The sequence below is a fragment of the Gobius niger genome (genome assembly GCF_951799975.1).
Source record: "Gobius niger genome assembly, chromosome: 9".
Classification (NCBI taxonomy): Eukaryota; Metazoa; Chordata; class Actinopteri; order Gobiiformes; family Gobiidae; genus Gobius; species Gobius niger.
The window spans coordinates 4111496-4125312 of NC_136860.1; the positions used below are offsets into that span (position 1 = coordinate 4111496).

At 43.0% G+C, this 13817-nt stretch overlaps 1 protein-coding gene across 12 annotated transcripts in view; it reads right to left on the bottom strand.

The window, feature by feature from the left end:
• Positions 1-13817, bottom strand: part of tns1b (tensin 1b) — a 256725-nt gene that overhangs the window by 212540 nt on the left and 30368 nt on the right. For 2 of the 12 annotated variants that reach the window (XM_079562812.1, XM_079562811.1), the window contains exon 1: positions 710-833. The exons of 8 other annotated variants lie outside the window; for them this stretch is intronic. In XM_079562812.1, the coding sequence (XP_079418938.1) occupies positions 710-790 (81 nt within the window). In that variant the 5' untranslated portion in view covers positions 791-833. Of the gene's footprint in view, positions 1-709; positions 834-10009; positions 10096-13817 lie in introns of those variants that run through there. 2 more of the 12 variants (XM_079562805.1, XM_079562807.1) reach the window with 2 other exon arrangements.

The following is a 13817-nucleotide window of genomic DNA, read 5'->3' on the forward strand; positions in this document are numbered from 1 at the left end:
TAGGGGCACGAGTTACTTAGTACTGCTTTAAGGGGAGACACTGCAGGCAAAACTAGGCTGCTTTTTCATTTCATTTTATTCAATGGTTCTTCATAGAGTTATTTGGGAAACTGCCATTTCAGGGTCCATTTTCACAAAATGCATTTTTTTCCCCCATATTGTTGTGATAATATCTCCACGGAAGTCGCTCCTACAGACTCTAGACTTTCCAATCTCGGACTTAACAATATGTTTAAGTTTTTTTCCGAGGGATTTTTTAATATCTAATCCGTAGCCTGGTTTATTAAGCTTTAAATGAAAAAAACAAGGTGATTTTTTACAGATTTTTCTACAAATTAACAGCTTTAAAGAGACTAGATAGAAGTTGGCCATTTTATGCTCACTACTGCCACCTCAGGTCTTACGTGTAACAGCAGTCTCTATATTAAGCTCGTGCATGACGGCACTTCATTAGCAGCTTTTTGAGTGACAGTGCAGGATTCTAGAGGCTCATTCTACACATTAGGACATGGCTGGGACATGTAGGGGGAGCAAAATACTTGATTTTAACATTTTTAAACTCTATGTAGTCCCTTTAAACTAAACAAGATCCAAAATCCCGTCAGAAGAATGTGCAAAGCAAACACCAAAATGTAAAGCTACTATCATTCCAAACCATTTGCAAACACAATTTCCATGCAAAAGCGATTAAAAGCGGAGTTCTTCGTACCCAGAACATGCAGGAGAGGCAGACCCAGGTGCGCGCAGGTCCCGACAGAGACGAGGGTAAACTCAGGGACACGGACGGCATGGTTCCAGAATCTGCAGCCAAGTCCGTTTAATCTGGAGTAGAATCCGTAAAATCCCGCTCTGCTCCCGGCGCCGACTCTTCCATCTCCTCCTCTGCGTCTCGCTGCTCTGTCGCGGGACAAACTTCCACAATGCAGCTTTAAGAGTGGCGGAGCTGCCCCCCTTCGCGGCGGGACAGTCCTGGGGGAGGGGCCTCTTCTTCTCTCTCTCTCCTTCCAAACACTCATTTCAAGTCATCAGAGCTGGTTAATATCTCTGTAACGGCTGGACTGAGCCACTCAAAACTCCAGAGTCTTCTCTCTCAGCACAAAATGAACTAATGTCAAATGTCTCATAAAGGCGGGAAACGGGGAGACAATATTCAAAATGATGTGCTTGATTCTGGTCAGATGAAAGGACTTTGTATGAAATTTCAGACGGCTGATCTTTTTACTTGGAGAGTCAGAATTCCAATTAAATATATGTTTAATTGCAGATTATTAACGTATCACATGTTGCAGTGTGGAAGGGAAAGGCTTCGTGAATGAAGGCATGGATATCAGTAATGAAAAAATAATAAGAGATCCCCACAACTATTAGCTCCCAGCTTCTTCAGACAATTAAGAAAAAGCTCAAACACACCTGTACAAATACAAAGATGTTGATTGCAAGAGTCATGTGGTGTCCTATTTATGTAAAAATGTAAACATTTGTAAATATTGTACATTTGTGTAGTTTTTGTGTGGTGTTTTTCGGCTTGCGAGCCTACACACACCGTTTTCCTCTGTCTCAAGGACGTGTACAGTTTTGTTCCTTGTATTTCCAACTTCTTTATGCTGATCAGGTGATCACATGACTACATGACCCTTGTGATCAACATCTTTGTATTTGTACAGGTGTGTTTGAGCTTTTTCTTAGTTGTCTGAAGAAGGGCTTGGTGAGCTTGGTGACATAGGGCCTCATTTCCTAGTGATCCAGAGTGTTGCTGATTTCTGGAGATATTTTTTTTTTGTAATTCATGCAGTTCTTATATTTGAAGAGTTTCATGGCGCTAGGCTAGTGCAAGGCTAGTGCATTTCTATAATATCAGCTAGCCTGCATTAAAAACAGTGTGAGCCGCTTCACAGAGCACCTGAGGCAAATCACTTATAACACCAGACTAACCATATAAATGTCTGTGTCCATAGAATAATTTTTGGAATATAACTGACCTTGCATCACATGAAAGATCGCATTTTGAGGGACTATTTTCTAGCAGATCACTCCACTTATACGCTTATACAACCACGAAGCTGATGCTGCTCAAATATAAGGTATTTTAAATGCAAAATGGTTCAAATGATTCTATAGCACCACAAAACTCTTCAAATATAAGAACTGCTGGAATTACAAAAAAAAATATCTCTCTGGATAACTAGGAAATGAGGCCCTATGTCAAAAATTCTGAAATATCCCTTTAAGGGGAAAAACTCGCTGAAAATCTCCACACTGACCACTGCGTGAGGATCAGTGTTTTCACCTGCCGAGTCTCGCCTTCATCATGAAAACTGTGATTTCTGAAATGCAAAACAACATTAAAGGTCGACCCACTGATAAAGCATTTTCCATTTTCTCTTTTCTGCGTTGTCTCTCCCTCCTTAACCCTCCCCTGCTCAGCTCTATTCAGTCCACGCTAAGTCGCCGCGCTCTTAATGTCATTCACGCTTTGATCCCTGGCTCCTCCCCCTCTCCCCCCCCTCTCCTCCCCCTCCCACTCCACTGTTGTATCTCTTTTTGGGACACATTTGAATATTTCATGAATATTTCAGCGACGGCCCGCGTGGAGAATGATAAGGATACGCTGTTTGTGTCCCAGCTCGGCCCCGGGGTCTGTGGAATAATCAAGTCGATTTGCATTCGCCGATGTTCAGTCGATTAGTTCCACTTGTTTTGACGGAGCTCGTCTCATTGTGAACATTCTTGATTAAGATGTTCTCCGCAGGCTTCAGGTCCTGCTTCAGAACATCCACAGAGCTTTAGTCTGTCTGGGCCTGGGATTCACACACTTATCAGGCTGTGACTATAATATATCGACTACAAGAGGAGATCGAAATTGCTGTTGGGAAAATATGGACATTTACATTATCGAATGTCGAGGAATATGGAAACAATTTAGGAAAACTAGGGGGCGAAATGGGAGGAAATTTCATGAAAATTGGAAACAAAAATTGGGTGGAAAAAAGAAGAGAAAGAAGAATGTGTTTAATTCTGTCCTTTTGTCGTCTGTTCAGGACAATTATCTTTCTGAGTGACAAAACAATGTAAATGTAGATGTTTGTAAAGCAATATAGTGAAAGGCTGATACTTATGCATAGGGCCGGGCAATAAATCCAATTTTAATCTAAAGGTGCATTTTAATCAAGGAGAATTGTCCAGTCCAGTCTGGAAAAAAACATGGACGGCGCAGCTGCAGCGCCTGTCAGGTCAATCCCAGGGAAACACTCGGTCCAAACAAACAGGAAGCACAGGATGATACATGCGGCACCAAGAGGACCTGGTGATTTTACTGTAAAATCAGCTACAAAGTTGTGCTAACTCGTCTAAAGTTATGGATACATTTCACAAGAAAACATCGATTTTTCAATGAAAAGTATGAAATGTTAGGTCCCGACACCCGCTTTGGGAACCCTTGCTGTTTAACTGGCCGTAAATGAATCAATGAATGTTAGTTTGGTCTCTGGGTCAGAAAGTCCTCAAAACTTCGACACAAGGGCAATGAATGACAGACAATTATAACCAACATACGCGCACTGGCTTGGGGATGTGCTGGAGAAGGCTTTGCGCTGTGGTCACAATCTCCCATCGTCAATACAAGAGCTTAGTGAAATATGAATGCAACACTCTTTAGACTTTGCTGAAGCTTCTTTAACCTCTTTAACCCCCTCAGAGCCAAATACCCACATTGCGACCCACACAGTGACCCACACAGCGACCCACACACTGACCCACACAGCGACCCACACAGGGGCCCACAGACTAACCCACACAGCGACCCACACACTCACCCACACAGTGACCCACACAGTGACCCACACAGTGACCCACACACTGACCCACACAGCGACCCACACACTGACCCACACAGTGACCCACACACTGACCCACACACTGACCCACACAGCGACCCACACACTGACCCACACAGTGACCCACACAGGGGCCCACACACTGACCCACACAGTGACCCACACAGGGGCCCACACACTGACCCACACAGTGACCCACACACTGACCCACACAGCGACCCACACAGCGACCCACACACTGACCCACACACTGACCCACTCATGACGATGTCGACTCTGTGGCTGTGGACGAGAGCGTGGCGGCCAATCACATCGCGGGGTCTGAGGGAGCAGAGCCAATCAGGAGGCCGGGTTTGGTCCTAACTCAAACACAGAAGAGGCTCAGCTTTGGGCCGGTGGTATTTCCTGCCCACCCCCAAAATCACAACAGCCTTAACGCGCAGCACATGGCGGGGGCGGGGCCGTGATCAGTCCAAACATACAAACTAGGGGTCAATCTAAACAATAACCACTTGTACAGCCTCTTTTCCTCCGATCTGACTGGAGCTTCACTTTTCTCCAGCTCGTCGTCATGGAGACGTTACTATATGAGGATTAAAGGCCCGATACCGGAAAGAGGAAGGACTTTTTCCAATAAATGAATTATAATAAGCTGTAATTTGGTCAACTTTGGCCCAACTTGACTGTAGCTTCATTATAACAACAGCTTTCACTTGTGTTGCACTTTACAAGCCTGTGTCACAAGTTTCTCAAAGTACTACATAGTATTCATTCATAATACATTAGGTTTTCGGGTCTGAGCCTTTACTGTTGTGTTTGTTTTCAGCCATTCTGTTTTTGAATAAAGTTGACTCACTTGCAGCCTGCTTGTGTTCATATCCTGAGCTCTTGTTATGTCAGTGCCCTCTGCTGGACACGTGTGGAACTCTTCCCTTTTTCTTTTTATTTAATGCCCCCTAGTGGCTAGAATGAGCATTCTGGTTATTCTTTAAAAATCCATAACTCCGCACAGGAATGGGCTGAGACTTTATGCTCTACGGGGCGGGGGCCGCGTGTTTGACCCCCCCCTGCTTTAACCCCTTAACCCCCATCTGAACCGGGCACACTTTCTCCCTCTAAGCTTTAGCCAAATCTAAAAGCTTCTTGAAAAAAGCTACAAAATAGGAACAAAAACAAGAATGAAAACAAAACAAAAAAAAGAGTGAAATAGTAAAAAAAATAAACAAAAATAAACAAAAACTAAATACTGATGAAAGGTCTTAGCTTTCAAATGAGGTGTTACACTGGCCTATAAGCTTTTACGATTTGATTAGGATAAGATTTGGGTAAAGTCGAACTGGAGAAAATGTGCTTGGTTAAAGGGTTAAAGGTGCATTATGCCACTTTTCATGTGCAATATATAATATATAATGGGTGTATATATGTGTATATATTAGTAGTGTTGCCGCTTCTTGGTCCAGGACACTCTTGTAAAAGTTTTTTTCTGGTTAAATAAAGGTTTGAACAAGTATAATCCAAAATGTTACGCAGTGTGACTTTAAAAATTACATTACAAGATAGTTCACTAACAGTTTGTGATAAAAAAAAAAAAAGAGTATTGTTGATTCCTGCATGAACTGATCTTTAAATAGAAGGATTATTTGCAAACAATATGGAATTTCAGTCAAAATCTCATCCATCACTGTGAGCCATGATGTTAGACCTTTAAAACTGTAAGGTAAGTGTTTTAAGAGCTCATTCTGGAAAACATCTACACATTTGAAATAAGCAGCTCTGTAAAGAGAGGCAGCAGCTATGAAACACCACAGCGCCCCTTAGTGGCGGGCGGAGACACTGCCACTGGACACCCGAATATGAAACATCAGACCAGGTTTAAAAACCCAAGTTGAGCCACAGGTCAGGAGCTGGTTTGAATTTGTTTGATTGAGAGTCGACGTCAGAGTCAGAGAGTGAGACGTCTCTGAGCTGGAGCTTTATCTGCACTCGCGGCAGAGAAGAAGAGAAGAAGAAGACGGAGATGAGATAAGCTTCTGTGATAAGAGTGAACTGCTCTATGGACAGACAGGAACAAGGACTCCCCTCTCTAGCTCTGGGACTTCCTGAATATCCGGCATCTTTATCCAGGGTCTGACTTAGGGAACAAAAACAGGGAGGGAAATGTGGAAAATGCTAATGAAATGACTTGACAGAAAGCATTGCACCCTCTCCTTCTCCACCTGGATGAAAAGCAGAGACTTGAGTGAGTCCTGTGTCTCTCACGTGGACTCTCACGTTTTCCTCTGAGGGAAGTGTCCACTGTAAACAATAACACGCAGGAGAAACGCCCACCGAGAGGCAGGAGCAGATCAGGTCAGGGGCTCTTAAGAGAGTCAGACAGGGGCCACAGAGGCGGTCCTGCGTTCCACTCCTCGGCCTGTGGAGAGTTTATATCCTGGCTCAGGATCTGGAGAAGGACTGGCCAAGTCATGAAGCTCAGTGTGTTCTGAGCTGTGGCAAACCTGTGACATTTAACGTTGCAAAAAGGAATCTAGAAATAAGTGGAACTTCTTGAATTAAGTAAATTTGCTCCTTATTTGAGTAACTAAATTCAAGAAATATGTCTATGCACTCCAAATCTTTCCTCATTTAAGGGGAGACACTACAGGCAAAACTCTTTTTTTTTCAGTTTTCAGGTTTTGGGCCAAATTGGTCTCTGAACATACAAGCTTTCACCCGGAAACAGAAAATATGCCTAATCTTCACAATAACATGTTTAAATATTGCGCTGATTCAATGTTCCCCCATAGACTTATATGGGAGAACACAATTTCAAGGGCCTTTTTCTCAAAACACATTTTTCTGTCATTGTGGCGACACTATGTCCACGTCCTCGGACCTAAAGACTTCAAATTTTCCAGCCTTGGACTGAACAATATTTGGAAGATTTTTTCAGAGGGATTTTTTATTATCTAATCCCTAGCCCCATTTATTGAGTTTTGAATGTCAAAAAATAAGGCGAAAATTTATTTTTTACAAAATTTTCCACTAAAAAACAGCTTATTTTAAAACTAAACAAGAAATCCTAAATCCCCTCTGAAAAAGTCTTGGCAACTCATTCATCAATAAAATGAAACCATACATTTGAATGTAGCTCTATCCATTATTCAGATTTCGTCGCCGAAAAGATGGGAAATTTGGGGCATTTTTAGGCATAAAATACCTTGTTCTTTTATGAAAAGATAAAATGACAGAAAACTTGCAATGTATTTTTTTCTTACATTTATGCCAGTGATCTACAGCAAAAGTTTCAAATTGATATCTGTAAATATAAATTTTTTCCCTATTCACCTGCAGTGTCTCGCCTTAAGCGTGATAACTTGCCTCATGACCTTTTTCTTTTTCTACTTTTTCTTCAAAATAGGGACAAATGTACTTATTTCAAGAAAATTATACTATACTATACGTTTCTAAATCTAGTTAACTCCAATGAAGACTAGTTAAAACTCATTGGTGTTCGTACAATAAATAATCATTTTAAAATCCAGAGTCCAAAGTCTTGCCCTTGGAGCCTGAGCACCCGTTTTATGTAAGTTTATGTGAATGCTTTCATTTACTGTCCGCTGCTCCCGCTCAGTTTTTGGTGTTAAGTTCACTGTGGACAAAGCTTGTTGTGAGGCACGAGTCGGCTTTATTTCTGACCCAGCCCAACTCCACCCGATGATATTCAAATCCCACCCAAAAAAACAGCTCTCAATTTGCCGACCCGACCCTGCACACATGCATGAGGGGCTCTGCAGCTGCTGTCACTTAAACGGGGGGTGTCACGTGACCGCGAGTTTACAGTGGAGAAAGAAGCTCTCACTTCAGCTGCGACATCATGTTCCTCAAACTGCCTTCAACAAAACATAACCTAGTTTGAGTGACATTTATGTTGAAAACGTTAACAATGTAAATAGAATATGTAGTCAATATATGTGGGCTTTTTAACCCGACCCACCCACACCATTTGCCATATATTGGAGTTACCCGATCTGCCCGAATTTGGTTTAAGACAGCAGAAGAAGAACTCAGACAGGAAGTAGCTCGGACCGTCTCACTGCAGTAGCCTACAGCTCCGCTCTCCAGTGCTGCGTCCGAAACGAGCAGATCGGTAACGCCAAACCGGGCGTGCGTCAGCGTCCGCCATGATAAGAAGCCTCCGAATTGGGCTGTCAGTTAGGAAAGAGTTAGGGGGAGGAGACTCAATGCTAACTATCATAGCCACTCTGGTGCTAACTTACCGGTGATTAGGAGCTATGTGCCATCCCATAAGCCACTGCGCCGCCAATCCCCCCACCCCCCTCGACCCCACCCTCGAGTGATTCATGCACAACCACTGTTGATTGACAGGTGCACATTTAATAATAAAAAATAATAATAATAATTTTTTAAAGTGATAATATCCATGTTGTCGTCAGTGTTAAAGAGCCGCCTCAGGAAACGGATTAAATGAAGCAGTTTGTGCTTTTGTGTTCATTTATTAGAACCTTAAGCCACATGATTCATTTGCATAATGTAGCTTTATGAAACAGCTGTTGAGATAAAGGCTAAAGGGAAATGTGAAGGATCATTTGGATTTTATTTTTCTTTAAATGTCTTTATTTTATTTTATATTACTATGTTGTTGTTGTTGTTGTTGTTGTTGTTGTTGTTGTTGGACACTGTACAGTAGGGGGCGGCGTGCACTTTTGTTTGGCCTGCTCCACCAGTAACTTTAACCTCTTACCACCCGCCAAAACCAAATGCATTCTCTCCTCTTTGCCATTGTCGTCACTTTTTATTTCCCTTATGTGTTTTTGTCACTTTTTTAATGGCACTTTTGTTCGTTTTTTTGTTTGTTTGTTTTTTTTTGCTGGATTTTTGTCTTCTTTTTTTTTGCTGGATTTTTGTCATTTTTTTGTTGGATTTTTGACATTTTTTGCTGGATTTTTGTCATTTTTTTTGCTGGATTTTTGTCACTTTTTTGTTGGATTTTTGACATTTTTTGCTGGATTTTTGTCTTTTTTTTTGCTGGATTTTTGTCACTTTTTGTTGGATTTTTGTCACTTTTTGTTGGATTTTTGTCATTTTTTGCTGGATTTTTTTTTTCACATTTTTTGCAGGATTTTTGCCTTTTTTGCAGGATTTTTTTTCACTTTTTTGCAGGATTTTTTCACTTTTTTGCTGGATTTTTGTCATTTTTTGCTGGATTTTTTTTTCACTTTTTTTGCAGGATTTGTGCCTTTTTTTTGCTGGATTCTTTTCACTTTTTTGCAGGATTTTTTCACTTTTTTGCTGGATTTTTGTCATTTTTGTCAATGTACATCCTCATTTTAAATCTCGTTTTTTTGTCGCCATTTTGAAGAAGCTTTTAGATTTTGAGAATGTGGAGAACAGGAGAAAACATGTTCAGGAGGGAGTTAAGAGGTTAAAGAAGAACAGCAGCTGTTGGTGATGTCACTTCCCCCTGGGTAAGGACGGTCGAATTGTGCAAAATAGCTCTGAAGCTCCAGTTCACTAACTGCATAGATCTAACAGTCGACCCCATGAAAGGTTAAGGATTAGAGGCTACAATGTGATGGTTTCGGACGCAGCCCTGGGTTTTCTGTTCTTGTTGTTAAAAAAACATCATCTTTAAGTATTACTGGGTAAAAATAAGTCGACACCTTATTTAATAAAGACATTAAATAAAGTGTCTACTTGTTTTTTGGCTGCACATTTTAGAGTCGAAACATTCTTGCTATTCTTGATGCTAATCACTAACTTTCTTTCCTTTTTATCTGTAAAGTTGTTCCTCAAAATAAGGTTCAGTAAACACCATCAAGTCTTCCGGAGTCGGTGAAGTTCCTGGATTACTGTTTCTGTTTGGATAACTTCTAAGGAGGCCATTTAGGCTCCACAAGGGAAGGACATTACAACATCATTAAGGGCTCAAACAAAAAGTGAATTTTCTTCATTCTAAAACCTTATTCCAAAAACGAAAGCTTGTTAAGTCTTTTGTTAAACTATTGCAGATCCTCCACTCTTTTTGCAGCCCTTTCCTTTCAGAGACTGAGGACAAGTCCCCCATCCATCACACAGCAGCTGACTTTGCCCACTCATCCTCCGAGCGATCACTCCTCCACTGCCAAAATACAAACTAAAAATTCCTAAAAATGAAAAACAAAACTCGCCCGTACCTGATGATCGCTTCTCCTTAACGTCCTGAACGGAAAGATGCAATGGACGATCAACTTTATCCAACTCAAAACTGCAGCCAGGCACCAAGTTATCACGCCCATCCTACGCTCCAGAATCTGCTCACGTATCAGAGCGTGTCCGTCTCACCGATCTCCAAAAGCATCACCGACAGGAAGGAAACTCGGACGGATCCGCTTGTCCTGCATCCAGACGGGGATGACGCCAGGTTCCCCGCGAGTTTTTAGGAAGCGTTTGTAAAATGCTGTGCCCTGGGATGTTGCAGGGACAGAAGGGACAAAGCTTCCAGTCGTCTGGCAAAGGAGAAGGAGGCTGGGGACGGGACGGGCGGGAGGGTGGAGGAGGGTGGAGCGCACGCACGAGTCACTTAGCCTGATGGGAAAAAGGAGGGGCGGTGATTTAATATAGAAATGAAGCGGAGGGTCTGGCGCAGCGCGATATGACGGAGATGAAATATGGTCTTAGTGGGAACGTCGAGGAGTATGAGCAGAAACTGCAGTTGCGGAAACTTAAAGCGTTTTTTAGGGGATAAATTGGTGCAAAAGGTGAACATTTGTCCCTCTTTTACGGGACGTCCTGCTGTGAAGCTGCTCCTCTAGGACTTGACAGGTGTCTGTGAAACACTGACACAGTTTAGCAAAACATTAGACACTGAAACCTTTTTAGAGCTTTTTACCAAGTTACTATGTTGATCTCTCTCCAAAGACAGATCTGGAGCTGTGTTTCGACCGACTAACGCATCTTTGAGTAATCTTTTAACCCTAGAACACTATCGCTCAAATTCATAACACCATCACTAACGCTGGGTGATTTTTGCCCGAGATAATACACCCCATAAAAAAATAATGACAAAAATCTATCAAAATACATGACACATGAATCCGTGTACCTTTCGATCATTAGTTATTCCGTTTCAAAATAAAATCAGAAAAACTAATTATGTGGTTGTTTTATTGTATTTCCATTTTCTAAATTAAATTGGAAAGGCATAAAATTCTAAATAAAATATTGACCCATTTCTTTGCTCTGCAGTGGAAACAAACACTGCTAAAACAACTTCCGTTATTTTGTTCACTACTGCTTCGGTTTGATTTGCTACTGGAAATGATGAGTAACTTTTTCTCTGCCTCTCACTCCCTCGCGCAAGAGGGAAACAAAAACAAACTTAAGCAAAAGAGGTCGAGCTTCAACGCGATCTCCTCTGTAACCGTTGTTTATTATGTCATTAGGACTTTTATTTCTCAAACTCATTACTGCTCACTTTGAGCTCCTCGTGGAGCTGCTGCAGCCGAGGTGACCGGGGCAGAGGAGGAGGCAGTGGGCGGTGATGTCGCTTCGGAGGCGGCCGAGAGCGGAGCTGAGCGAACAGGTGGAAGATGTGAGTGTCGGGGGTCCTGCACCCGCCTCACACGGACTCCACACGCCTTTTTCTCTCCCATGGCCCGGGAGAGCTGGTGCCGGGAGCGTTCGGGAGCTCTCTCTCTCTGTTTCCCCAGAGCCGCGCTCTAAAACCCTTTCCCGTCGTGCATTCACAAACTGTCCCTCTGCCTCTCCTCTCTCCGTCCCCCCCACTTCAGCAGTGACTTGTGTTTTGCAAAGTAATCATGCACAACTAAAGTGACGAAGAGGAATAAAAATATATATAATAACGCGCATACCCGTCGCTATGGGCGGGCCATAGGGGGCCGTGCCCGTCCCCCAAGATGCTTGTGCCCCCCAGACACAGATGTGGTGTCGTCTACGTCATACGCAGGTATACGCCGTATTACCACGAGAAGCCACTACAAATTGGGCAAAGATAGGCTACGTATCACTGTTACTTTTGCGCTTTCTGCCTGATTAGACCAGCCCAAACTCCACAACAAGTAACTTCCTCTCCTGACACCGAGGCAGTTCATCCCTCTCTCTCTTTCTCTGGCACGGTTCCCTCTAAGCTGCGCTCGTGCGTAATTGCGCACGGCTCCCGTATTGTCTGGGCACAAAATAAAATATAGCTGATATGATATGAGTATTAACGATCATCCTCCGCTCTGAGAGTCCACGATGTCGGCCTCTTTATGCTCATTTCCCGTCCCGGCTCGTGAGAGACTCTTAAAGGCAGTGACAGGTGCTCGTGTGTGTTTTACTACAAAGCGCTGAAGTCCACCGAAAAGTCCCCGCGTTCCAAGTGTGCGTTTTACACTCAGACACTGGAGCTTTAGTGAAGGCTGAGAGAGACTGAAAAGTGGACGCGGCCACAGCACTGACCGAGCCATATTCATGGTCCAAAAACGGTGGTGAGGGGGGTGGGGGTGTGGGGGTGCAGGCGCTCAGCCCCAGAGTCCGGTCGTTTCCACCCTCAGAAACGTGTTTTCGTTGCATCGGTGCAGTATTCTGCACAGACGCAAGGCCCAGCTCATTCAGCTGCTTTAGAAAAGGACCTCACTCTCATAAATTCAAGTCTGAGTTGAAGGATGTGTTGATGAGGAGGCTCAGCTCGGAGAAACGCCACCTGCAACTGTACTGACGTTTCCGCCACGAGGACTCATGTTGCATCTGTAGTTGGTCTGGTCATATTTGCTGTTGATTATGTTTAATGTAATGATCAGTGTGCGCCAGGGCTACGTGAACACCATATGAAAAATATGTATTTAATAGTAAATGTGCCCCCCCGTGGATTTCATATGCCCCCCTTAAGACTGACGTCTGGCGACGGGACTGATAACGCGTGTGTCCTCTCCTCCCGGCGCCTGCAGCTGCATTTCCCCGTGTTCGCGCTGCTTTCCGCCGGCTTCAGTGTCGCTGCCACAGGGCCAGGACCGCACGACTCGCAAAAAATATCAAACATGTTACATGTTTGAAAACCTTGCGACCGTGCGATTTTCACTCGTACGTTCGGCGTGAGCAGCTCTTCGTGGCTCGTAGCCCCTGTTCACTGCATGACAGAGACGCACAGTGTCTGCCCAGCTGCTCCTCACTGATATTTCTGAACAACCCTTCCCTCCGTGGTAATATAAAGCATCTCTGATCTCTGCATGTGTTGCCCAATTTTTAAAAAGTATATGCATAAAACTTTCCAAACAAGTGTAGGAGCGGCTCTGAGCTGAGGTCTCTCCTCACTTCCGGTGTCGAAAACAATAATACAACGAAATAATAGTAACGTCATAATTTTGGAGGGAATTAAAAACAACTAGAACCAAAACAAACATATTGACATTGAAGTATACAGGATTTATTTTTCTAATTCAAGTTTAGAAAGGGAAAAAAACAAAAAAACAAATGGAAATGTTGTTTTTCTGATTTTATTTTGAAACGGAATAACTAATGATCGAAAGGTACACGGATTCACATGTGAGTCGTGTTCTTTTATATTAAACTGTGTCATGTCTAATAAAATGAAAGAAAAGCATCACGAGAGGACCAGATAAAAATGCTCCAAAATAACTGGAAAATTAGGAATTTGGGAACAAAAAATTCCTAAAAAATAAAAAAAAGTCGACCCATCCCTGGATATGTGAGACTTCCCTGGTGAAGCTCAGTGTCCTTGGTATAAATGAGCAGCTGACTAAAATAACTGTGTGTTACTCACTGTGAGGCAGAGACACGAACTCTAAGACGGAGCAAAGAAATAAATGTGTCAGTCCTGAATGTCAACCTTGAAATGGAGCAAGAGCCTGATTAAAAACACTAACCCTGCCCGGCCTTCATCACTATTGCAAACATGAGCCTGTAGGAAAACCCCCAGGCCATCAAAGATGTCAAAGACAAAGCTGAAGCCCAGAGACCCAGGACACTCAGATAAACTCAGCA